The sequence below is a fragment of the Leptidea sinapis genome, chromosome Z (assembly GCF_905404315.1).
Source record: "Leptidea sinapis chromosome Z, ilLepSina1.1, whole genome shotgun sequence".
Classification (NCBI taxonomy): domain Eukaryota; kingdom Metazoa; phylum Arthropoda; class Insecta; order Lepidoptera; family Pieridae; genus Leptidea; species Leptidea sinapis.
In genome coordinates, this window is record NC_066312.1 from 26,974,420 (window position 1) to 27,000,614 (window position 26,195).

The 26,195-nt window shown below is 32.7% G+C and overlaps 3 protein-coding genes across 3 annotated transcripts in view; 1 reads left to right on the top strand and 2 right to left on the bottom strand.

The window, feature by feature from the left end:
• Nucleotides 1-8,780, bottom strand: part of LOC126978487 (uncharacterized) — a 36,459-nt gene extending 27,679 nt beyond the window's left edge. Inside the window, exon 1 of the mRNA XM_050827318.1 lies at nucleotides 8,561-8,780. Within this exon, the coding sequence (XP_050683275.1) occupies nucleotides 8,561-8,624 (64 nt within the window). The 5' untranslated portion in view covers nucleotides 8,625-8,780. The remainder of the gene's footprint in view (nucleotides 1-8,560) is intronic.
• Nucleotides 8,781-9,138: 358 nt separating this feature from the next.
• On the top strand, nucleotides 9,139-12,490 carry LOC126978481 (evolutionarily conserved signaling intermediate in Toll pathway, mitochondrial). The gene is made up of 5 exons (XM_050827304.1): nucleotides 9,139-9,701; nucleotides 9,786-10,012; nucleotides 10,613-10,820; nucleotides 11,557-11,679; nucleotides 12,247-12,490. The coding sequence occupies exons 1-5, from the start codon at nucleotides 9,317-9,319 to the stop codon at nucleotides 12,417-12,419; spliced, it is 1,116 nt and encodes a 371-aa protein (XP_050683261.1). The 5' UTR covers nucleotides 9,139-9,316; the 3' UTR covers nucleotides 12,420-12,490.
• LOC126978490 (TM2 domain-containing protein CG10795) lies at nucleotides 12,464-16,393 on the bottom strand. The gene is made up of 4 exons (XM_050827323.1): nucleotides 15,992-16,393; nucleotides 15,838-15,919; nucleotides 15,594-15,759; nucleotides 12,464-14,913 (listed from the first exon to the last, which is right to left on the bottom strand). Exons 1-4 carry the CDS (start codon nucleotides 16,215-16,217, stop codon nucleotides 14,791-14,793), a joined length of 597 nt encoding a protein of 198 aa, XP_050683280.1. The 5' UTR covers nucleotides 16,218-16,393; the 3' UTR covers nucleotides 12,464-14,790.
• Nucleotides 16,394-26,195: the final 9,802 nt, after the last annotated feature.

The window sequence follows — 26,195 nt, forward strand, 5'->3', positions numbered from 1 at the left end:
TAAGGGTGAAAAAATTGTGTAACTAGTATCCCCCGTATATCACGGTGCGGAGTCCTTCTTTTTTTACTCGACCGTGGCGATAAATTGTTATGTATTTAATGTTTCGGATCCGGGACAGTTTAATACATTATCAACTTCATGTAGAAGTAAGAACACAGAATTACTTAAAAGCGATTAAAAAAAATAATTTAAAAAAACAAATAAACATGCTTTGGTTGAAAGATAATGGCTGACATTTAAAATGAACATCAATACCTGCCTTTTCGACGAAAGATGAAAAAATTATATAAATTAATAAAAATCTTATTTTGCAAATTGAAAACTGTAATAATTTTATCAAATTAATGTATTGTCATAGGTCCTCGACATATCTTCGAAATTTGAAGAAAATCTGGCCGTTTCAAGTGGGTCAAAATAGCGACCAAACGAGTCGTTTACAAACAAACATACATACAGGTGAAGCTAATAAAAAGCGTGTAAAAAATCCTCACATCTTATTATATTCTCAGCTCCATCCAAAAATAACACATAAGCATTAATATTTCAATTCAAATAAGTATTTTTATTCAAAATAAGTATTTTTCATCAAAAGCCTTGAATTCGAAAAAGAATGCTTTAGAGCTAAGAAAAATGAGCGCAGGGAAATGAGCGAGTTTCTTTTTTTTTATAGTATTTCGTAACAATATAATATCGTAAAATAAAATTAATTACTAAATAGCCTGAGTAGGTCGCTCCATTCCCATTCTGTAATATCATTAAGAAAGTCATATCATGTTATAGTAACCTGTACCACATAAACGTGTTTAATAATTCTTTTGAATTTCGTAACACAAATAAATAAAAGGCATTTAATGCAGGCATAATAAGACCCATAGTTACAAAAAATTTTAGACACTGTAAAGGGGTGCCAAGTAAAAAGTAAAATTAAAGTAACTAAAATGTGCTAAATTTGTCCTCATGGGATTGGGATCATGTTGTAAAACACTATATATATAAAGACTTACTAACTCAACTTAACTGAGTAGTAAGAATAACGTGGTTAATATGTTTGTTCCAGGTGTTAACATTATGATTATCACTGCGTTTCTAGCAAATTTGCTAATGTGCATATGAACGTAAATTATTATCAAGAATATCACTAATAAATATGTAATATAAAGTCACTCACTGACTGTCTGACTGACTGGCAAATCATCAAAAGTCAGAGGAACCACAGGAACGTCGCCAGTCTTTAAGGAGTGACTGAGGGTGTACGCGCTTTTTTTGAAGTTATCCATGTTGTATCATTCCAAAAACACAGTTCAAGGAAGCTAATTCCACATCTTTGGTACGTACCTACTAAGGTACATACCTACTAAGGTACGTGGAAGAAAGCTGCTTGAAAACCGCACCGTGGAGGACCGCCACACATCCAGATGGTGAGGATGATATCCCAATAGGTGGCGTGCGAAGGTGCAATTCCGGGGCTGGAATCAGTTGAAACAGCTCTTCGGAACACTCCGCGTGATCCAACTCAGTTCTTCTACCGGAAAAAGATGTGAGATCCATGTAATGCCCATTCGGTCAATTTATTTAGTATACAAATGATTTAAGTTTTCTTTAGTGTTAATTCCGCGAATATTTGTTTTTAAACAATTGGACGCGTGTTTCGCCTCTACACGAGGCATCCTCAGGACGTGTTGTCTCGCCAACATCTGGCACGAGACTCAAAGAGGCGAAACACGTGTCGAATTGTTTAAAAACAAATATTGGCGGAATTAACACTAAAGAAAACTTAAATCATTTGTATAATTATGGATATCCGCAAAGTAACGCCTACTTCAATAAATTTATTTAGTCCCTACTTGGGTCCTTCTGTATTAAGTTACAATAACGTATTTAGCTAGCCTAACAACATCTTATAGTGACCATATTAATATTGAAAATATTTTATGTATAAATAGAAAGATTTACTTCTACCGTCTTATACTATACGTAAGTAAAAAATCTTAAAACTATAAATTTGTAATTACTTGATTATATCATAAAAAACAGCTTAAACAGATTCTTAATTATTTTGATGATGCATAGTTTTTTTCAGTCATCACTAATAAATTTGGATTAAATTTAATACTTAAAACTTTAAAAATACTATTTGTGATAATATGTATTTAATTTTTTTTATATTATAATTATATTATGTAGCTACAAATTATGTTAGAAACCTCAATATCATTTTTGAAGACCTATCCGCAGATACCCCAAACGTATGGGTTTGATGAAAAAAAATTGAGTTTCAGTTCTAAGTATGGCAAACCCCCAAAATTTATTGTTCTATTTTTGTTAGTTAATGTTAATGCGGTTCACAGATTACATCTACTTATTCATCATACTCTAACCAACTGAGCTAACCGTTCGAGTGACGTATCGTCATAAAAATATCTTGTATGCTTTGTTCAACTCTCAGGTTGTGGCTTCATCTACAGGATCTACCTTACAGTTGATAACCTGCTCAACCCCAATATTTGCATATTAGGAAATTGATTTGAGATGTCGCTCTTGTAAATCTAAACAATTTATTATGTTTTAAAGTGATAACAATCACTTCTAGGATTAATACACAAATAAAATTTGAAAATTAAAAATTTTATGAACGATGCGGGCCTCGAATCCACTACCTCTAGCGTTCCGTGCCAGTGCTCTAACCAACTGAGCTAACCGTTCGAGTGACGTATTGTCATAAAATCTTGTTTGGTTTGTTTAACTCTCAGGTTGTTTTTCAAATTTTATTTGTTTATTAATCCTAGAAGTGAGGGTTATCACTGTTTATCTTTTTGGTATTCAACAGTATTGCTGTTCAGTTATTTGTTTTATATATGTTCGTATCATTATGTTATTTCGTATTATTATGAGATTATAAACGTATTACTTGAAACAAATAACAATACTTTTAAAGTATTGACCTTAGATTAAGGATTGGTCTCCGCTGCGCTACAACTAGATACCGCACCACCTAATAACAATTGCTTTTTTGTGGCATCTTTCAAATCTTGTAACACACGCTTCGTGTTATTTTTAATTTAAATTAATAAAATACAAAATAATTATAATCTGTTATGCCTGTGTGTTTCTTATTTCTTTTAGTATTCTTTTACAAAGTTTTATTTCGCAACCCGGTATTTTAGTTGCAATTATAATTTATAAGCAAAGTTTAACAGAACATGAGGCACGTTAACGTCACATACTGTTCGAGACTGGCCTGAGAATGCCCATTTGGGCCTAGTATTAGTTGCCGCACTTATACAATGATTCCAGAATTATGTAGTTTCGCGAAAGTTCGAAAGTTCATAACCACTGAGCAACTGTCATGGCGATAATTGTCTGTTATCACGTTTTCGTTAAGTTTTATTGTGGTGTCATAGTGCAAAATTTGATAATTACTGCAATTGATAAGGATGTGCTTGAGAGCAATAATTAAGCACACGATAACCTTTTACACGGGTAAGGTAATCAAATTGTTCTATGGCGCGACCATCTTGTAATTACTGCCGCCATCACAAATTATTATACTGCAAGTTTTAATTTGAACAGAATTTTTTCTCTGTGAAAAAATAATATTTTTATGCGTCATTGAAACTTGAATTCAAGAAATAAAAATTAGTATAACGATGCGACAGCCCCATTTCTTATTCTCAACATCAATATAGGTAAAATTTATGATTAAAAAAATGTTGACTTAAGGGGGAATGAATTTTCTATTATTCACATGCATTTACTCAATAGAAATTATTTTCCTATTGTAACAATCGAGAAGTTTTTAGTTTTAGATTTAAAACATAAACGTTCTATAGTATTTTTTAAACTTAGATCATGTATTCGTCTTGATACACTATGACAGCTGTGAAAACGTTGAAAAAATATACACTTTAGAACTAACCTCTATTTTAACCAATTCACGCACACTAACACAAAGTGTCATACAAATTGCGAGCTTGTCAGGCACACAACACTAATATAACAAGAGACTATCTAGACGTATAAATTACCCTTTCAAACAAAAATTTAGTGTTATTAAGTTTAAATTTACATAATTGGAAAAAATAAATAAAACATATTTGGGGTGCTTCATGTCACTTTCCTATTAATATTTGATTTAAAATATTGGTAAAATAAGAGTCAATTTGAAGATATCCTAAAATAAACCCCACACTTTTTTATGATAAAATACATTTTCGCAAATGATGTAAAGCACTACCGAATAAAAAATCGCTTAAATCTGGAAGATGTCGATACGAAAAATGGAACAGAATAAATTACTATATTGACACCAATACTTGTTAAAAGTGGAAAGTTTTACATTAATCCGACGTTTTGAAGGAGTCGAAAATCACATTCAAATATTCCGTTACCATGTCCACCTGCAAACAGCCCGCATTACGCGCGCGCGCTGCATGCGTGATAGGAAACGCGTCATGTATAAAATGAGATGAATTTGAATTTTTGAAATGAATTTGAATGTGGAACGTTTTTAGTGAGATCTGAGATTGAGGGATATGGGCAATGACGTTCTATAGACATATAAGGACATATCATGAGCAGTCTGATAGTGTAGCGGAAAATATGTGCTTTTTGAGAATATAAGCACACTTTTCTTGCTGTCATTTGTGGCATGTTACATATTTCAGCTTTGTTTTTATACGACGTGATTGGTCTGCATGTATCTAATGTCATTGCAGGCTGCTGATGTTTAACAGTACACTATATTTAATAACATAATAAACATATTATTATATTTTATTTAACAAATATGACATTGACATTACACATGACAATCTCCGTCGGGATCTCTAATATTAGGTATATATTATATATATGTAGCTGACCCAGCAAACGCCGTATTGCCATATAACATATTAAAAAAAAATCAATTATTAAAATGTTGATGCAACCGATTCTTAGACCTACCATATATATTGTACTACAATTATTGTATTCGATTGCCATCTTGCAACCCTATATCGGTTGGGTGGATGGAACAGAATAATATAAAATATTGATACAAAAATAGTTGTAGATCGTAGAAGGGCGAAAATTTTAATTTGTATGTATTTTTCAATGTTAATCATAATAAAATTAAAATAAAAAAAAATGGGGTAAGGGTAGTCCACCCTTAACATTTAGGAGGATGAAAAATAGATGGTAGCCGATTCTCAGACGTACTGAATATGCATATAAAAATTGACAAATATCAGTAAAGCCGTTTCGGAGGTGTAATGTAACTAACACGAGAATTTTATATATAAGATTAAACTACCTGATCCGACAGACGTTGTTCTGTTCATAATAAAAAAAAAATTAAGCCGACCTCTACTCAGCGAAAGGAATATTCGTACCATATTTCAAGTCTCTACGCCTTATGGTTCCAGAGATATCGTGATGAGTCAATAAATAGGTGGAAATCTCTTATTTAAAGATATCTAAAAACGTTAATGGTGAATGCTTACTAAGTACTGAGATGACGGGATTGACATTTAAAGTATGCACTTGAAAGTAGCAGATTAATTACTAAACCAAGAACATATTGTATAACTAAGTTATATTTAAACTAAGTTATACAGGTTGCATTGTAGCAGACTGGTTTGCTTCCGCATTTTAACTTAAATCGAATTTTATTGTACATTTGCATGTTTTTAAGGATACGTACGTACTTACATTAATTATTTTAATTTAAAAAAAAAACTAAACGAATAATTAACGCCAAACGGATATCAAATATTTTAGTGTTATTGTGCATTATTAATATTAAATTAACGTTCATCATAACAATTAATGATGGTTACTTATCTTAAGAAATTCCCTCACTAGTTGGGTTATAAATACAATGTGTTAACAGTCTTTACCTAAGGTATCAGCATATAAACTGTACCATTGAGTGTATTGGCTAATGCTACGGACACACTATCGTGATATGACATAGTTTATGGTCAAAATTATTAAAGCGACACCCACGTGTAGACACGATTTATGGCAGTAATTTAGCAATATCAATCAATAAAGCTCCAGCGGCGATATTCTTTCTCGTATCGACGAAAATTGACGCGAGAATCAATGTAATATCCCACAATACATTATCCCATATTGATGTGCATTCCTAAATTATCACCATAAAACGTAGACACACCTATGTAATGCTTTAATTAATGCTATAAACTTTAGCACTATCATGCTAGTGTGGATATAGCATAAGACATCGCCTTAACTATGATTTCTGAAGTAACGTCAGTATCGGTCACCGTAACAAAGCAGATTGATTAAAAATATAATCTGCGTAACACATTATTTTATTGCTGGAATAAAGTTATTTTCGAATACATCAGACAAAGCTTGTCTGAGGACACTGAAGTTTAAATAATTTTGTTACGAAAGATTTATAATTTTTGATATATTCGCAAAATCATCTATCATATCGTCGTTAGAAATTTTATTTATTAATTTTAACTCTGCACAATACACGAGAGACTATTAGTCAGATCTTCGATAATTGTTTACCCGTTTTAAGCAAGAAAAGCTTCTCTTATCTGTATAATTTTTCTGGCTGGCTTTAGATAGAGCAACGGAACTAATTTCAATTTTTAAATAAGAGTCTCGTGGCAGAATTTGGTGAGTCAAAATCTACTGAGGATGCCTCGTGTAGAGGCGAAACACGTCTCGAATCGATTTAAGACAAATCTTGGCTTACAAACAAGAAAGCTCACAAAATTTGGATAATTATGGATTTTCGTAGCCTGTACGCATAATTAATAAATAAATGTATTGCAAACTGTTTTTGCAGAAACGAATAATACATACTTATAGACTTTTCAAATATTCACAACCTGGCATGCATTCTCCACCCAAGTCTGAAACCATTCGCTTATCTTTCAAATATTTTTTAGCTTACAAGTCGATGATGACTATTTATGCATTTTGGTTTAAAATGAAAACTTTTCATTGAATCTGTAGTAGGCCCAATGCGTTTATTTATTTCAATTACTTCCGGATATTCTTGAGGGTATAGAAGGGTTGCCAACCCTACTATATATACATTATCTTACTACTATTTAAGGTCTACCTAGTATTATTTTAAAAATATGTATTTTATCGTCATAGAGAGCGCATATTTTATCCATGATGAAAAAACCTATTAATAAAAGGGCAAATCAGAAAAAAGTATACAAGGAAAAGATTTTAAAATATTTTGTTTAGTTAATTCCCTGTCTAGTATATTTTTTTGGTTAGTTACCGACTCCAAAAATACTATATTCGCACAGAAAAAAAAGGTGGCCGCCCTAGTTAGCCTGAACTTGCAGTTATAATATATATATTTCATCTGTATTTTGCGTACTAATACCTACTTTAAAAAGAATAATTTGATTTTTAACTATCTGTTTTAGTAAAAAATCCGTCGGTTCGTTTCGGGTTAAGGGTTTTTGAACTATATCTAGGATGATTGATTCTGAAGTTTTACTTGGATACAAGACTAACAGTTCTACGTTCCTTCTCTTTAACTTAACGAACACGTCAGTTATACATTCTTTTGCAATTTATTTAATTCTTGCAAAAGTGGCGTCATACTTTTTGTATCAACGGGTAAAAAACATTAATTTCTTTTAACAACATCAGAAAACAAAAAGCTAGTGTGATAGATTCATCAGCCACAGTTGCCACTAAATTTAACCTCTGATACGCCAAAGAATGAACAGAGCAAAAATTGATATCTACCCACTTATTCCCAGTGTTGTGAGTTCTGAATGGAAGAAAGTATTTTTCATTTTCAGGAGTGTAAATAGTTAGGAAATCATTCACACAAAAAGTTACCACGTAGGTACTAACTAAAACGAAAATTATGAGTGTAAGTTGTAAACATATTTGTATAAAGGTAGGTAATATAGGTACACAATATGAATCAACTAGTATCTGTTACATTATACAATTACTTCCATACCTACCAGAGTATAAGTCGCTTCTGAAATCTGCTGCTGCCCTAAGCAGTAAACTTCATCCTACGCAGTCTATTGAAAAACCGCCACTGGTTTTGCATAGGTGGGTAGGTAGGTACATCGTTTACGAACTGACTTCAATAACAGAAGGAGGTTCTAAGGTTTTAGTTTTAAAACAGCATCAATATTAGTGTAACATCAAGATCGTATAGGTACGTATATTTTTCTAATATATTAATTATTACTCCTACATAATATGGATTAATAAAATAATATCGGTTCTTGATACGTGCGAAACATTCGGCTGACCGAAGGTAGTGAATATTACGATAAAAGATTTCGTTTAATACCTATACCTAAACTAAAATTTCAATATTAATAATAAAACCCTCTGTATTATAATTAAGATATTATTACCTATACATATATATATATTATAGGCTATACATAGAACCTTGAGCCTATTTAGTCGTAAAACATTAATCTGTATAAATTAAGTGTCCAAATTACCTAAATATTATTGTAACGTAATACTGGAACTCAGTAATTCTTAGGATAAATAGGATATAAAACTATACAGTAAGTGAACTTTTTCCACTTACCGATTTTGGAAAACACTAACACAGTTGTAGAAAAAAAAATGAAAATATCTAAGAATGAAATCATATTAGGTATCAGTTTATTCAGATTTATTTAAAAATCCCTTCCTTGTGCTGGTAATTTATTTCAGTAGCAATTTCACTTTAAATACAAGTTAGTGTAAGCACACGTAAATGATTCGCACCAAAACTTTTATCAGGTAGAAACGTAATACCTCCGCAACACACGATTTCAGACTAAATATAAATTTGTGTTTTGAATTGTTGTGACATGTAATAAAATGTCAAAATAAAGAAAATAATTTTCGGACATGCAGTGTTGCTACTATAAAAAATTACCACTTTTGCTATTTTTCCCATGTAGATTAGCATTATAATTTAAAGCATTTATTATTTATTTAACGAAAGAGTATTATTTACACAGGGATATTTATTTTCATTGAATAAAATCTATCAGGAAACCAATAATATACAATACAGCATATTTTAAAGCTTAACAACTTGCATCCCTTTAAATAAACATAAAAAATAAATTTAAGACGACATTGAAATTTGACACATTTCCATTTTATATTGTAAATGTAAATAGTAGGTTCCTTCTACTCCTATTCTAATTTGAAATTTCTAACCTAAGAAATCTTCAATCTTACAATCATTGATATTTTGTTATAAAAAAGAGGCTTGTATTAATATTATTATAAATTTTTAGACATATAATTCATAGAATATTATGTCTTAAATTATTAGTCAAAGCAAAGGATGGCTGCGAACCTATTTAAAAACATTCTTAATGTGAGATCTTCGAACTTACTTTTTAAAAAATGGAAAGGTACAGACAAAAGTGTTATAATTCGTGACCCCTTTGGAAATAGACCTCAAAAGACAAAAGACTCATATCTGCAGGTAATCAAAATGTTTGAAGATGGAGATCCGAGACGACGAGGTCATGTCGAATTTATTTATGCTGCTCTTAGTCGTATGAAAGAGTTTGGTGTTCAGAAAGACTTGGAAGTCTATAAAGCTTTAATTGATGTGTTACCAAAGGGAAAGTTCATACCTACTAATATATTTCAAGCAGAGTTTTTGCATTATCCAAAACAACAGCAGTGTGCTGTTGATCTTTTGGAACAAATGGAAGACAATGGTACATTATATTTACTACTTTAGAACATGGTTCATTTTGATTAATTATAAATTTATTTTATGTTATATATGCAAATGATTGTAGCTGTAATGCCTGATATTGAAATGGAACAAATGCTTCTTAATACTTTTGGTCGACGTTGTATACCACTGCGAAAATATTGGAGAATGATGTACTGGATGCCTAAATTTAAAAATCTTAGTCCATGGTACTTACCTGATGAACTCCCAAGAGATGTCTTAGAACTGTCTAAGCTGGCCATTGCAAGAATAACATCTGTTGACCCAGATACTAAAATAAATGTGTGGCAGGTAATACAATTTTGTGATACACTATTATTTCACTAAGTTAGTAGCCAAATCATATAATAATATCTGGAGGACCGAGCCTTGCTCGGATTTTTAAGAATGTACAAAACTTGAACAAAAAAAACTAATAGGACATCTGGATTCGAACCGGGGTCTTCTGCTTTCCGGATCACCCAATGTCCCATCTGAGCTATAATAGTCTTGTATATAGTGGCGAAATTTACCTTTGTATTCTAATGTTATTGTAGCTGTTTCTCATTCAAACATGGATAAAACCATTTTTTTTTAATTGAAACCTAGCTAGATCGATTTATCACCCCCGATATCCCCTGCATACTTAATTTTATGAAAATCGTTGGAGCTGTTTCCGAGATTCAGATATATATATATAAGAATTGCTTGTTTAAAGATATAAGATATATATATCATAAAGCAATGTTTCCTACATTATTGCCAATCAATCATCATCATGTTTAATGTGTTGGCAATTTTAGTTTACATTTTAACTACAAGTATTCTCCTAAAAAAAATTGTCTACTTTCTTTTTTAATGTATAAAATTCACTATCTATATTATTTACATTTAATCAGATGTTTTTGTCAGACAGAAGAGATACAAGCTGCCATAGATAAAACTTGGATTATCAGTGCACAAAGCCGAACACAGCAAGTTTTATTAGCAGAGCAACCTCTCAGTGAACCCCTAATAATAAAGGGCCCATATAATGTCTATTTACGAGATCAGGTTGTTACATATTTTACTCTCTTAGGAAAACTCAGGCAAGAGCCTAAAGATGATATAAATTTGGATGGTAAGTATAATTTGGCTTGAATTATAATAACAAAAATAATAATACTTGTATGTTGAAACATGTGGAAGTGTATTGATGTAGAATATAATTGTGCTTAAACAGACTTATTAATTTCTTGATTTCTTAAAGTATATTATTATCCCAGAGAAGTAGCTAGACCATACACTTTTTCCTGAGGAAAATGTTCCCTGATCCGCACGAATTTTGTAGATCGGTACGATTTTGGCGCTCACACAGTGTCCTGTCAATGTGTGTTATTTTACATGTAAAATAGATTGCTCATAATTAGGATGATTTGAGTAAATGTATCTGAAAGCTTTTGGAACAAGCTATAAGACCTTGCAAAATAAACCATCTTATACACAAAATAAGGGTCAAAACTTTGTGAGGGAATAGGGTGCTCACTTGGTTTTGGTGTATCTGAAAAATCTAGCTCTATCTAATGCCGATTTTGGAACTTTAATAGTATTATTTTATTGTTACTCTCATCTCCAATTCAGTATATAATTTCTCAACTCTTCTATCCACATTCACTTTGTCTATTATGAAGTCCATCTGTACTTTCATGCATCTTATGACAAATCTGTCAAAATTTCATTTAAAAAAATCCCTTGTATAAATTTGACTAAAATAGTAACAAACTAAGAGCTTCTGTATAAAATAAAGTATCAATGATATAAATTTGTGGTATTAAGTTCTAGCTATGCTAGCCACATTATTTGTGAAAAAATTTCAGATGTGTCAAAAATTAATAAACCCAAAGGAATACCAGGGTATATTGGAAGAGTAACTTTACCATCAGTTAAGTGTACTGTTCATGAACAAGATGATGGAACTGTGCTGGCTGTTTGTGCAACGGGTAATGCTATTGTTAAATTATGATTATTATTACTTATTACCAACCATTAAGTAGATAGCCAATATAGTAATATAGGTTAAAGATGAAATGCTAGTCATTTAGGTTATAAATAACACAAAATAATCATGGTGACTACAGTGAACCACTATAGTTAATGTCGTCAATTGTGGCCATGGTGCATTGATAGCTTTTTTGTGTTCCAACAGTGTAAAACCAAATGAGCTGTAATAAAATATAAAGGTTTCATGTTTATCATTATTACTTTGTGATGAATGCTATTTTGTCAGTTACTATTTGTTAACACTAGTCAATCAACAGTATGTTGTAAAGGGATGATTCATTTTCTGATTATCATTTGTAATTCTATGGAACTCTATTACTGCTAAACTATTAAGGTGAGAATAATTACTGATTATAATCAGCCACCAAAGATGTATCAATAATTGCATCACTCATATTACCTCTCCTATTGGCAATCTGCATGATGCTCGCCCAACATAAGATTGTATATAACAATTTTGGAACTATTCTGGTTTGTTGTGCTAATAATTAATATTATAATTGCAGGAACTTCCTCCAGAGATTCTTTGCTGTCATGGATAAGGCTATTAGAGAAGAATGATAATCCATTATTAGCTAATGTACCAGTAATATTTACACTCCTTGCCCCATCTTCTGATGTCTCCTTACATGAGAGCCCAGATGCCATACCCGATGACAATACACAAATAGCAGAATAACATTAAACTTGTAAAGTAACACAAGGCAATTAAAACAAACTAGATTAAATGTGAAATATTTATATATTGAATGTTGTTTAATTTTAAAACTGAATATAATACACACATTTTTTAATAGTTAACACATATTTAATCGCTGACAATGTAGGCAGTGATTGTTGCCCACTTTCACACAACCATTAGCATCAGCAATACAGGCAACACATTTTGACTGAAGAATGGTGGAAAATGTAAATGAATTATCAATTCAGTTGTGTCTACTGTTAAAACACATGTTAATTATGCACCAAAGACATTTTTGAATATTTGCACTGTCACATTCAGATATCTGTCTACCATGAGCAATGCATTAATGTCAAAGATTGCTGGTTTTTGTTGATTTTTTTAAAATAAAAATCCCTATATATATATCCCTGATATATGTAAACTAATACACAGGTACGACTAACTGAGCAACTAAATAATATTCATTACTTTTTATCATAGAATTTGTGTTTATAAAATTTGTTGGATTGTGTTATGATGACATACAGGGCCTTGTTATCAAAAAATGAAGGTTAGGCTAACAAGGAGTCCTTTGTCTCATCAAGCTATGAGTTTATAAGTTTGTGTGAACTATTTCATAAAATATAATAGTTTACAATAAATAAAGCTAATCAGCAATGCTAATTAGTTTGTATTGATATCAAAGCAGCCTTTGGCGACATTGAAGGTCACTGAGTGAAGTAACCTCAGTATCATAACTTATTCTGTTATACTTGTGTTATACCTCAACCTTAGGATTAACTATTTACTTTAACATCTTAACACTGAAGTTATTGCTGGCAAAACAAAATATCTTATAGTGTAGTGACAGGTTATTGAAGTTTAATTAAAACTAGTTAGACTTAACAACAAATACCTCTTCAAACGCCTTATTGCAGTCTATGGATGAATGCGGTATACGAGAGCCTATTAAAATCTGGTTCCAAAACTATTTCAAAAACAGGCTTACTATTACTTAAAGTAAATTTCCTTGGAGCAGAGAGTGATCCAGGTACAGTATTAAATGGTGTTCCAACTGGCTCCATATTTGGTCCGATAGGATATATTATTCATGTGAACAGTATGAGCAAAGTTATAAAAAATTGTAAAGCATATATGTATGCTGATGACACATGTTTATAGTATAGTAGTAGAGACCCAAACCTTATTCAAACCATAATGCAACAAGATTTTAATAATATTAATAAATGGGCACATGACAATGGAATTATTATTAATATGGAAAAGACAAAATGTATGCCTATATTCTCACCATATAGTCAATATAAAGATATTAAAATTAAAATAATAGGACATAGTTACTCTTGCTTGCATAGCTCCTCACAAGTATGTCAATGTAGTCAGTTGGAACGGGTAACATCGTATAAATATCTAGGGCTCATTGTTGATAAAAATTTCTCATGGAATGCACATGTTAACTCAGTATGTTCGAAACTCCGCACAGTATTTGGTAAAATTTATCACTTAAAGTCATCGGTGAGTAAAAATATTTTGTACACCCTGTATCACTCTTTGGTCGAGGCAACAATTAGTTACGGATTGAGTAGCTATGGACTAACTTTTACTACGAATAAAAATAAAATCAAAACTTTGCAAATAACATTGAAGCTCTTAGTGAACAGAAATATAAAAAACAAACTTAACGGGAACTATGAACGCTTGTTTAAAATATGTAATATTATTCCAATTGATAAAAAGGTAAAATTATTAATGTTAATCGAACAATATCGAGATATAAATAAATTCGTAGTACAGAGAGTGCATACCTACTCAACTCGGCTATCTAACAAAAACAAGCTAGTGTCACCTAAAATATGTAATTATTATGGTACGCGTAACATGCAATGGGTAATACCTACATTAATAAATGAATTAACTACCCATATAGTGTCACAATTGTTGAATTGTAAAACAAAAAATCAGGTGAAAAATTTATTGCGAAAGTTCTACTTAGCACAATGTCCATAATAAATAGACTTAAGAAATACTAGTAGGGACTTTTAAATTGTCACACACAAAAACATAATATTGATTTGATAATTTGCGAAACACAAGAATTACTGCCGACAAACTGCTGGGCAGTTTGGTAGAATAATATGTATACATCGCTTTGTAATGTTGTATCAAAAATAAATGATTTAAAAAAAAAAAGAACAATGTAAATTTAAGGAATATACAAAATATGTTTTATAGTTGCACTTATTCTGCTTACATCATTTATATTCATATCATATATGAATTCTGAACATATTGTTAAAAAAATGTAAACAATTCACTAGGTCCATTCATAATCATCATCCACTTCAGAGGATGTGATGGCCCACCGTCAGGTAATGTTATGCCAATCTGCTTGGGGCAGCAGATATGTTTCATTGTCACTCCGGACTACAGAGATCCCAGCCCCATAATATGGTATTACATATGCAGAACCATCTGATGGTCCAACAACCTGTAACAGAATCAATTTTGATCATTTACATACAGTGATTGTGCCCCCATAATGTAGAACTAGAGCAATAGCTATACTTCTAGTACAATAGAAACTTGATTATCCAGCCCTCATTTATACGGTTTCATGATTATTCTTACTACTAACCGTGACCAATCACATACCTACAAATGTATGCAAACATGAACACCACCCCATATGAATTTGAAGTGATGTAGGACTAATCTCATGATGAAGCAAACAGGAGAGTTAAAGCGGCTTACAAGTTATGTTAAATGACAATTACCAAATGTAATGTAAAGAAAAAATATATGTACTGAAATAAGTGCCTACATCATGTTAGAAACTGTATCTCTTCAATAATTTCTTAAAAAACATTGATTTTTATTGATATGTATTTGTTTTTGTGTGCACAAACCCACTTTTCTTCATACATTTGATTATCCTATTGCCTAACAACAACAATTAGTCTGGTTAATCAAGATTCTACTGTAGTTTTGTTTTTAAAAAAATACCTAAATAATTATGTTCTTTATGATAAATTGGGTACTGTTTGGTCAAGAACCTTTGAATATGTCTTCATACTTTAAAACAGAGACTTCTATATATTATGTTTCATGCAATCAACATACCCTCTGTGTTCATTAATTAAAAATAGTGCCATTTGTCACTGTACTTACCTGTGCTGCTATTAAAATTATGTCCAAGAGTTGGCCCAGAAATAAAAAGCCCAGTGTACACATTTTTGCCAGTCCAATACCAGGATATCCCAAGTAGAATCTATCCAAACCAAACATCCCAAGGAAAACTGATAGTAATAGTGTTATTTCTAGTGAGTAACCATTCCTGTAACACATTGATTTGGTAAATATTGCATAAATGCAAATCATCCTGTAATAATAAAGAAATAATGAAAACTCTTACGTCCATTTACAAGGCATTTTTCTAGTAAAGGTTGAATTGTTTGTTTCATTGCAAATAATACCATCAGCAGCTATACATTGAACTGAAAAAAAATATATATTGCATTCTTTGGTATGATGCATTTAAGTTAACAAAAACTGCCACAGTCCCATACCTTCAGCTTCCCCCTCAGAAGGTTCAGCTTTTCCTTTAGTACATCCTTTTAATTGCTGTGTCTCAGGATCAATGTGATTAATACTGGGGTCAGGACAAATATATTGACCTAGACGTAAACTATTGCAATCCACAATGAAACTTTTGTCTAATTTGGCCTCGTCTGAAGCTACGGTATAAGAAAAAGCCACAAGAAAACTGAACGCTAAAACAGACCAGCCAAACATAATAATAATATTGCTAATTGACCCGTTTGTTTTAAAATATGTAATAAGTATATTTGACTCGTATTTCTCTAGCTCTAATATTACATGATTGTGCTAAACTACTGTTTATATTATAATATTCAAAGTGCTTAGAACTATTAAAAATTATTACATATTGCCATTTGGCATCTGCCCTGAGATATGAAAATGTTAAAGTGCTGTCAGTGTCAATGTCAAGAGCAACTGACGAGTGACATCTGACAATAATAGTTTATTTTTCACGTTCAAATGAAATGGGATGTACGACTAGTCTTGCATCACTAGTCAACTGTCACAGGAGGCCAAGATATTAGACGTGATTTTTAAAACCATTATAAACGATAGCTAAAGATATGTTTTTCAAAATGATTACAATTTCGAGCGTGTCTTTGAGGACAACATTTGGTAGAGATTTTACTTGATATAGGTACGTGTTTCTGGAGTATATCTCAGTTTCAACGATCATAATATGTGCGGATAAATTGAGACGGGTGGGGACAGGGACTGAATGAATTGATCGACTTGGTATTACACGAATCTCACAACTTTTTACGGAAGAAGTACTTAGTAGCGAGTTTTAACAAGTCTGCACGGCAAATGCTTCTTAGTTTATTGTATTCACAAATTGAGGATTCCTGCGCTTTAATACTTCCAAAGTCGATATTAAGTAAATGTAAGCCAGACTTCTCGATAGGGCCACACAACCACCAACTGCATAATAAAGTAAATCCCATATAAAATCCTTTTAAACTAAATAATATAATAATAACTAAATAAAATAAATCAGATTACAAAGTTTTTTAAGCATGTGGTGTATCTATCTAGAAAACTGGACTGAAATTGCAAAATATTTGAGTTTTTTATTGATTCATATACTAAATACTTATTGTTTTAAGATATTAAATTTCATATCAGCTCCGCTATCGTAACAAAATTAAAATTTCTCATCGTACACATTGTAATGGCATACCACCAAAACATACCAAAGTTTGCGCGTCTATCAGCACATCACGTAAATAAGCATGTACATTTGCCACCCTGCAGCACCACATCGCAGCGTCAATAGCAGATGTCGCGATAAAATAATCAGCAAACGTCGCACCTCACGATTCTCCATGCCTCTTCTGTAGAAGCTACTCATTACAACAGGCTAAGCAGCAAATGCAGTTTCCACTTTGTAGCACTCCGAGCCAGTGGCACGTCAGTAGATCCATTAACCATGAAAATATAAAAAAATCCAGGTGTTAAGTCATCACCGCCGCCCACATCCTCTTGCAATACCAGAGGAATCACAGGAGCGTTACCGGCCTTTAAGGAAGGTGTACGCGATTTTATTTTAGGTACCCATGTCGTAACGTCCCGGAACCTCCGCAGAAGGACTCTCAATCCACAGCTTTGTAGTACTAGGAAGAAAGCTTGAAAACCGCATTGTGGAGGACCGCCACGCATCCAGATGGTGGGGATGATACACTAATTTGTGGCGTATCATGCGAAGGTGGAATTCGGCAGCAGGAATCAGGTGAAAAAGCTCTACGGAACACTCCTTACCTTAGTGAACTTGAATCCATTATCCCTCTTCTGGTGGCGAAGAAAGTGATCATCGGAAGAAAACTGCACGAGTATTTGATCATCTTCGTATATTCAACAGGCAGCGTAACAACATCCCAGTGCGGTCCCTACCACTACTCAAGCACGAATGCATCGAGTTTCGAAATCGTGGCCGTATTTATAGGGTCTGGCGCACGTGCACATGTTTTCGATTAATACTTATTATTGATTTATATTATAACTAGCTGACCCGACAGATGTTGTGCTGTGCATAGTAAATAAGATTTATGCGTAAATAAAATACTATTTTTATGAATTTGTCAATAATATTTCATAACACCAAAAATTATTTTGTAAAGTATGCTCCCTGTCAATAACGTTCTTATGTATATAACGTCATTGCTCCCTGTTGTTAACTATAATGAAATTGTTTCACATCAGAACTGTCAAACCGTGCGCCAATAAATTTTCTCATAGAAAATAATATGTCCATACAAAATAAATATTGGAATTAAAAATAATGGGTCTCAAATCGAAATAAAATCTATCCTATCTCTCAAGTTGGACTAAACTGCACTCGATGTAGTAATTCCCATTAAAATCCGTTCATTAGTTTAGGAGTCCATCGGGGACTAACAACGTGTCACGTAATTTATATATAATAAGAAGAAGATAAATGAATTATCACTTATAATATTAGTAGGATTTAGATTAGACGCCTGACTATTAACCACATGGTTGCTTGCTCAAAATAATTATTAAACAGACGCTTAAATAACCAACCAAATTGAACTAACCGAATAACCTATTGCCGTGGGGTATCCGGCAGAGTAGAATAGACCTCCCTCACTCTTACCGAGGCGTCGTAAAAGCCGACTAAGGTATTTTGACGTCCGTAATATCATCAATTTTGACGTCTCCAATCTTAGAGAAGGAAAACTTGAAATAAACCCGGTATTCTGTCCCGCCGCTTAGGGGCTGGCTGTCAAACCCCAAAGACATCATACAGCCTAACAAACAATTACCGTCGGGAACATGTCTGTAGGAAAAAATACTGTAACTGTACCCCAGGGGGGTACCGGCAGAGCCGGAGAATCGCCATACGTCACGCCAAAACCTAAGTCAAAATTGTTCTCTCCTGGGCGGAATGAAAGAAAATTAGATGTGCTGTGTGTGAATGAGACAAAACGTAAGGGGAAAGAGATACTGACGCGCGGCCCGTTCACAGTCAGTAAAGGCGTCGGTATACTTCTTTCAGAGCGAATATCAGAATGCATGCATGAGTATGAGTGCGTAAGTCCCCGTCTTATCTGGGTCCGATTGAAAGTAGGTCTGACACCTCTATTTTTGGTAGGTGTATACGCTCCGGACTCTTCCCATATCAAGGCGATAAGAGAAGAATTTTGGGAACAAACGAGAGAGGTTCTGTTATTGCGTAAATTGAATGATCGTATTGTCATGCTTGGAGATTTCATAGCAAGGGTTGGAGTGAAGCGTGATGGGTATAAAAATGTGGTTGGGACGTATGGGGATAAGAGTGTGAATGACAACGGCGTATAATTGTTAGATGTATGTGTGGAGACGGGTCTGTCTGTGAAGAATACGTGGTTTCAGCATAAGATGATACATATGTACCCGTGGCAAAAGAAGGAAGGCAATGTTGTGTTAAGGAGTATGATAGATCTTGTGATAGTCGCTGAAGGAATGAAAATCAAAGTATAGTATAGTATCCACTACTAGAGCCTATCGTAGACCAGATGTCGGCACAGATCACTATTTTGTAATTAGCAGAATTATTGGTTTGTTTAAAGGCTGGCGGCACAGATCAAAAGGGTCAACTACTGAATTAGACCGTATAAAAGTGGAAAGATTGAAAGATCAGCGTATAAAAGTAATTAAGTGTAAGGCTAGAAAAAAGCTGGAGTGATGTTAATGAGGAAAGTATGAATGATGTATGGTCGGTATTTAAAACCAACATTATAAAATGTGCTGAAGATGTATGCGGTGTGAGTAAAAGAAGGAGCAAGAAATGCCAGAATGCCGACTTATTTAATTTATGTTGGAAACAGGGCCAAGTTCCAGACGATTGGACGACGGCAGTGATTGTCCCAATTTATAAAGGTTCGCAGCAGGAATGTCAAAATTCTCGCGGGATCAGCCTTCTTAGTGTTGTTGGAAAAGTGTGTGCCAGATTATTGATTGAAAGAGTAATGAATATGATTAATGACAAGGTATGGGATGTGCAAGCGGGATTTCGGAAAGGAATGGGATGTACGGATCAAGTCTTTTCCTTACGCTGCATCACTGAAAAATGTCTGGCAAAAAACCAGAAAGTATATTCCGCGTTCATAGACTTGGAAAAGGCATATGATAGGGTGAATAGAAAGGAATTATGGAAGGTCTTATCTATGTATGGGGTGCACAATTTCCTGATAAGGGCTCTGAAATCTCTGTACAGGGATTCTCAAGCCTGTGTTCGTATTAATGGTGCCTATACGGGCTGGTTTGATATCTCCAAAGGTGTCAGACAAGGTTGTGTAGCCTCGCCTTGGTTGTTCAACCTATTCATGGATAGATGCATGAATGATGTGAGAGAAATGCAATGTGTATCTTCGGTGTATGACCACCTTTTTAGCGCCCAGTCAGTACGCAAATTAAACTCATAATTAAATAAAGCTCCTCCAAAGAAACTGGTGGTCGCATACCAAAAGACCTACTTATAAAGAACGACTTTTACATCGCTACACCCTAAATTGTACAAGTCTCGTATGAAGCATTGGGATGGGGCAAAATAATGCTGTAGGTAATAATGGGTTTTCGATATGGCCGCACTCTATCGTTTTTGATAAATACGCATTTCGATCACCCACTGGATTTTATCTGACTGTCAAGCTTAAAAATAGCAAAAGACTACTAAATAACAATGAAAACTTATCGATTTTACAATTAAAGATATTATTTATGTGTAAAACATGAAAGCAGTACAAGTATCAGTTCAAATCTTACCTTTGAGCATCGTGCACCGTGTTTATTTTTCATCTCCCGCTACATTGAAACACCACTCAGTCAACAACTAATAATAATATACTTCTTCCAGCGATGGCCCAGTGAGTTAACTAATTTATTCCAAAATTCTCATTTCAAATTTATTTAAAAAACCTCGTCAGATTTTATTTTTACTTACGTTACTTACTTCTAGAAATACTGGTAAGTAGAAATTGGAATTTCACTAATGTATAAATAAAGTGATTGAAAACTATTTACGGTTATTTTAAGTTATTTGGATTTAAACAATTTAATTAGCAGTTTTTATTCTGAGTATTTTATAAACTGAGGTCTAAAAGATTTAGATAGGCACTTTTTAATTGAATCATCTTATCCAGATGATAGTGATCATCATAACTGACGTAGATACGGCGCGACTAGTTTACTTAAGTTATTTTCATAGTATTATGTCCTATGGTATATTGCTATGAGGCAATGCTGCCGATATCAATAGCAACTTTGTGCTGCAGTAGAGGGCTATTCGCGCTATTTATAACTTAGGTGTTAAATAATATTTGAGAGCAATATTTTAAGAATTAAACATCTTGACTGTTGCCTCACAATATATTATTCATAATTTTATGTATGTACGTTAGGCACATAAGTGAATTTGCTAGAAACTGTCATAACCATAATGTTAACACCAGGAACAAACATTAACGTTAATTCTCTTTATATTTAAATCTTTCTTAATCTAAATACAGATCGAACTTGAGATAAATGCAGACTAATATACGTTTACGTCAAACATAAACTTATAATGCCTAATATTCGGCTAAGTTGAGTTAGTAAGCCTTTTGTGGGGTGTTGCATATGCTTTTACAACAAGAAAATTTTCAAAAGAATTGTTAATAGACGTTTGTATAGTATACATACATACATACATGTATGTACGTTAGGCACATAAGTGAATTTGCTAGAAACTGTCATAACCATAATGTTAACACCAGGAACAAACATTAACGTTAATTCTCTTTATATTTAAAGCTTTCTTAATCTAAATACAGATCGAACTTGAGATAAATGCAGACTAATATACGTTTACGTCAAACATAAACTTTTATTGCTTATATTCGGCTAAGTTGAGTTAGTAAGCCTTTTGTGGGGTGTTGCATATGCTTTTACAACAAGAAAATGTTCAAAAGAATTGTTAATAGACGTTTGTATAGTATACATAATTAGTATAGTTTGTGAAGGTTATACATAAATGACTTTCTTCATGATACCACAGATTAGGAATGGAGCCACCAACAGGCTACTAAATAATAAATTTGATTGTACGATTTTACATTGTAACCATATTTTTATAAAATAAAGCAGCCCGCTGAGTTTGTTGCGCTAATTCCCGTTCTACTCAGGTCTGAGGCATACCTTTTGGAATGGATGGTAGTTTTTGACTTTGAATAAGTGATATTAAATCCTATTATAAAAATATTTGAATTTGGTAGTTTGTCGAGTAGTGCCTACTCGACCTAGTTTAAATCAATCAATTAGTTCATTATCAAATGATATTATATTTATTGAAAATATTTAGTTAGTATGATAATGAAACAGATGAGTTATATTTATTTTATCCAAACTATACTGTTATTATTTCCAAAAACTACGATGTAACGAAAGCTTTAAAATTTTTTCAGCTGTCAACAATATTAATAACGATAATAAATTAATAAAATTTCAATCAATGCCAACTTAAAGAAAAAAGTATGTGTGTGTAATCTTTACGCGCGATTGAAGTAAAACTTAATAACAATTAACTTTTGGAATAATTAACAAACGCATTAATATATTACATTAAATAAAGCCGTGTTACTGAAGAACTAAGAGCATTGTGAGATTTATTGCATTTTTTTTCTGGGAAAATCTGACGACATAATTTTATCTTTTGAGCAAAGTTGGCATTTTCTCTACCTAAAATAAAAAATGCCTTTATTACTATATAATATAATTTAATAATATTATTATTCATCAGAATATAAACATTTACACTTTTTACAGGTCAGGTTCTTGATTTTCTAATTTATTGATGAAAGAGTAAAATGTTCCTGGGATTCCGCCATTTTATTTGACTGATTATTATTTTATTATATATTCTATTTATAATTCAGTAATACCATTCGCACATTTTAAAATTTTTACTCATTAATAAAATAATTGCAATAAAATAGCAAGAAATTGAAGCTTATATTATTATTAGCACATATAAATGTGACGTTGTTATTGAATATTAACAAATATGGCTGTATGGGCTCGAACCCTTTGCCTATCCTAATAATGGAAACCCAAAACAAAAATCGAGAACAAATTAACGAATGTCAGAAAATTTCTGAAAACTTATATATTACTAGTGGACCCGACAGACGTTGTCCTGTACACACGTCTTAAATTTGGAAAATCGGTCCAGCCGTTAGGAGGAGTTCACTAACATACACATGAACAGGTGTATTATATAATATGGACGGAATTGTGAATCTAAACCATTCTCGAATCCACCTGAAGACACACAGAAAGTTTCATCAAAATCGGTCCAGCCGTCTAGGAGGAGTTCATCGACATACACACGCACACAAGAAATATATATATTAAGATTTATTGCAATAGTAGTAATAAATAAACAATAAAAACACTCGGAGATTTTTTAAAATATTACTGAGCAATTTGACATTTGAAATATTTTTTATAACCATTAAATTATAACGGCTTAAAAAATTCTTTCTATTGACTTTTGTACTGAGCGTTTCTTCCGTCAGAAAAAAATTCTGAGTTACCCCCAAGTCGCACCTTAAGATGTTTTACTTCAAAAAACATTTAATTTATAATTCATCATTTTCTGCAACTGAGTTGGTATCCATTGCACGTATCTACTACTAGGTTTTATATCGGACAATTATTAAACTATCACAGCGTAGATACTACATAAGTACTTATATTATAAAACGGTGTACATACGGTGGATGTCATTGGTTATGAATAAATAATTATTGTTATCGATTATTATTGGTATAGCTAAAGCAGTAGGTATTCAATAATCCACCTATTTAACAATTACTTTCTGTATTTGGTTGGATCAGTGGTTTATACTTTTAAAATTACTTACCCGAAATTAGTATATCAGAAACCATTACTGAATACTACGTCAAAATATAATCCCAAGAAAAAGCAAATCATTCGTTCAATTCACTATAATCTTATTCATAAATCGTTAGTTCTTCATCTAAATCACAATTCACACACTCCCCGGTACTCGCTATCGGCATTGATACACACTGTCACTAAATTATAATTAACTAAGCCTACCTACCTATAATATCCAAATTGTAATTTGAAGCAGGATTTTTAAGAATTGCATAGTAAGACTGTCTATATATTTACGATTCCTTAACTCTTTTATAGAACGACCTTTTTTGGTAAATACTTAATAGTTTCTCATGTATTTACTTCATTGTAAATGTACCTAGCTCCGTATCGTACAGTAAAACAAGTAAGTAATCGCAATGGCAATAAAACAAACTGCTGCGAAATTGCGCACATTAGTCTCGTCTTAATTACAACGGTCTTACAAGCTCACCTAGTAGATTGAACACAATTCTGTTCAAAATTGCATTCGCCGTAAAAGTTTATTGCGCAAAAACTTATATAGGTAGTGATCATTACAGACAGGATCGAAATTGTTTAAATATGTTAGTAAATACTTACCCCCTTATTAATAATAGTCTGCTAACTTAAAGCATTGCTAATTCTCACTCTGTCTTCTTCTATTGACCTAAGTTAGAATGAGAAAAAACACTCCTTAGCGGCTGTTTTAAGTTAGCGGACCATTATGAATAAGGGGGTTATACTTTAGTGATATTATATTTGTAATTTTTATTTTTGTCCTCTTAGAAAATATTTGTAAATCGTCGATGTAAAAAACGGCAGAGAAGATGAAAAACAAGTCATCCTGTGAGTCCTTATGAGTCCATATTACGCATCTGATGTCGGTTGAATTTTAGGTAGGTAATAGGTATGAACAAACTACTGTAGGACAGCTGTTATAGCCTAAACACATGGTCGGATTTGGTACGGGCGAACCATCGGACGGTCATGTGGGCACCTCGCAAAAATTGGTCCGGCATCGTACTCGGTACGATGGTTCAGACCCAGCCCGACCATCTGTTTAGGCTTTAAGTGATTTGTTCACACTAAACAAAAACGAAAAAAATTGAATCTCAAGCGAGGTTTTACAATTTTGGCAACATGGTTGTGTGTAGAAGCTTAGGACTCGAATCAAATTAAGAAAAAACTAAAAATAGAACATCTTTGCCATTAAATAGGCGACTGAAGTGGAAAGAGGAGGGGTGGGGGTGGAGGCGGCGATCAATTCGTTATAGTCTAAACACATGATCGGATTTGGTACGGACGTCTGTGATTGTTTTCAACAGAAAACCTACACAACAGTGTAGGTAGGTAGGTGATGGAGTAAAAAAATAATGTTAGTAACTTTAAGTAAGTATTAAAAATTCACAGTTTATGTGTGTCAACAACAACAACGATCGATAGAAGCTTTGTTCGTAGATATACGATGTCGAAATCGCTAAACGCGTCTCACGCTAGCAATAATAATTAACAATAATATTTAAACGACGTTCTTATGCATAGAATATCATTGACGAAACCCCATAAACAAAAATATAAGCGTTTCAGGGCGGGAGATTACCAATTATTTTTATCTGTGGTGCCGGTCACATACAACGATATAGCGTGGCTGAGGAGTGATCACAAACTTAAAAAACTTGCATTAAAATTTAAACTGAATATATGTCTATGTCTGTCAACATACTTCAATGTAAAATAGAAAAAAATAAATAAAAATAAGCATCATGACTCGATAATAACCAACATTAAAAACGAACGATTTCATTAAAGTTATATTTAAAAACCTCGACGCATCAAACATTTAAAATTCAATTAATTGCAGTGCGTCCTTAAGTGGCGGCTACAAAAGTATGGAGAGCTATCGGAGGACCCTCAATCATTCGAAGTACCGGCAATTTGATGAAGTATACTCTTGTTTTTCGTTACGCTCTCGAACGAGATGCTGCAACTGTACAATATAAATTAATCATTTCGGGTTCCATACCCAAGTTCCCTCTGCTGTTCGTGCGTCTAACAGCGAAAGCTGTATCCTACGTTATTTTATATCGCTCTTGATATATATATTGTATCGTTACAAGACCGACATAAAATAAACGCACGGGAGAGCTACTTACCCCTTAACATAAAAAATAAATCTTAAACTAGATGATGCATAATTATCAAACAAAAAAAATTACTATATGTACGAGTTTTTTGGAAACAAATATTTAATCACCATTAGATTACACGGTC

Coding starts and splice junctions, on each gene's coding strand:
- LOC126978481 (XM_050827304.1), top strand. CDS start 9,317: ATGGCTGCGAACCTATTTAAAAACATTCTTAATGTGAGATCTTCGAAC. Junction 10,013..10,612: donor CTAAAATAAATGTGTGGCAG/GTAATACAATTT, acceptor TGTTTTTGTCAG/ACAGAAGAGATACAAGCTGC. Junction 11,680..12,246: donor GCTGGCTGTTTGTGCAACGG/GTAATGCTATTG, acceptor TTATAATTGCAG/GAACTTCCTCCAGAGATTCT.
- LOC126978490 (XM_050827323.1), bottom strand. CDS start 16,217: ATGTTTGGCTGGTCTGTTTTAGCGTTCAGTTTTCTTGTGGCTTTTTCT. Junction 15,760..15,837: donor AAAATGCCTTGTAAATGGAC/GTAAGAGTTTTC, acceptor AATGTGTTACAG/GAATGGTTACTCACTAGAAA. Junction 14,914..15,593: donor TAATTTTAATAGCAGCACAG/GTAAGTACAGTG, acceptor ATTCTGTTACAG/GTTGTTGGACCATCAGATGG.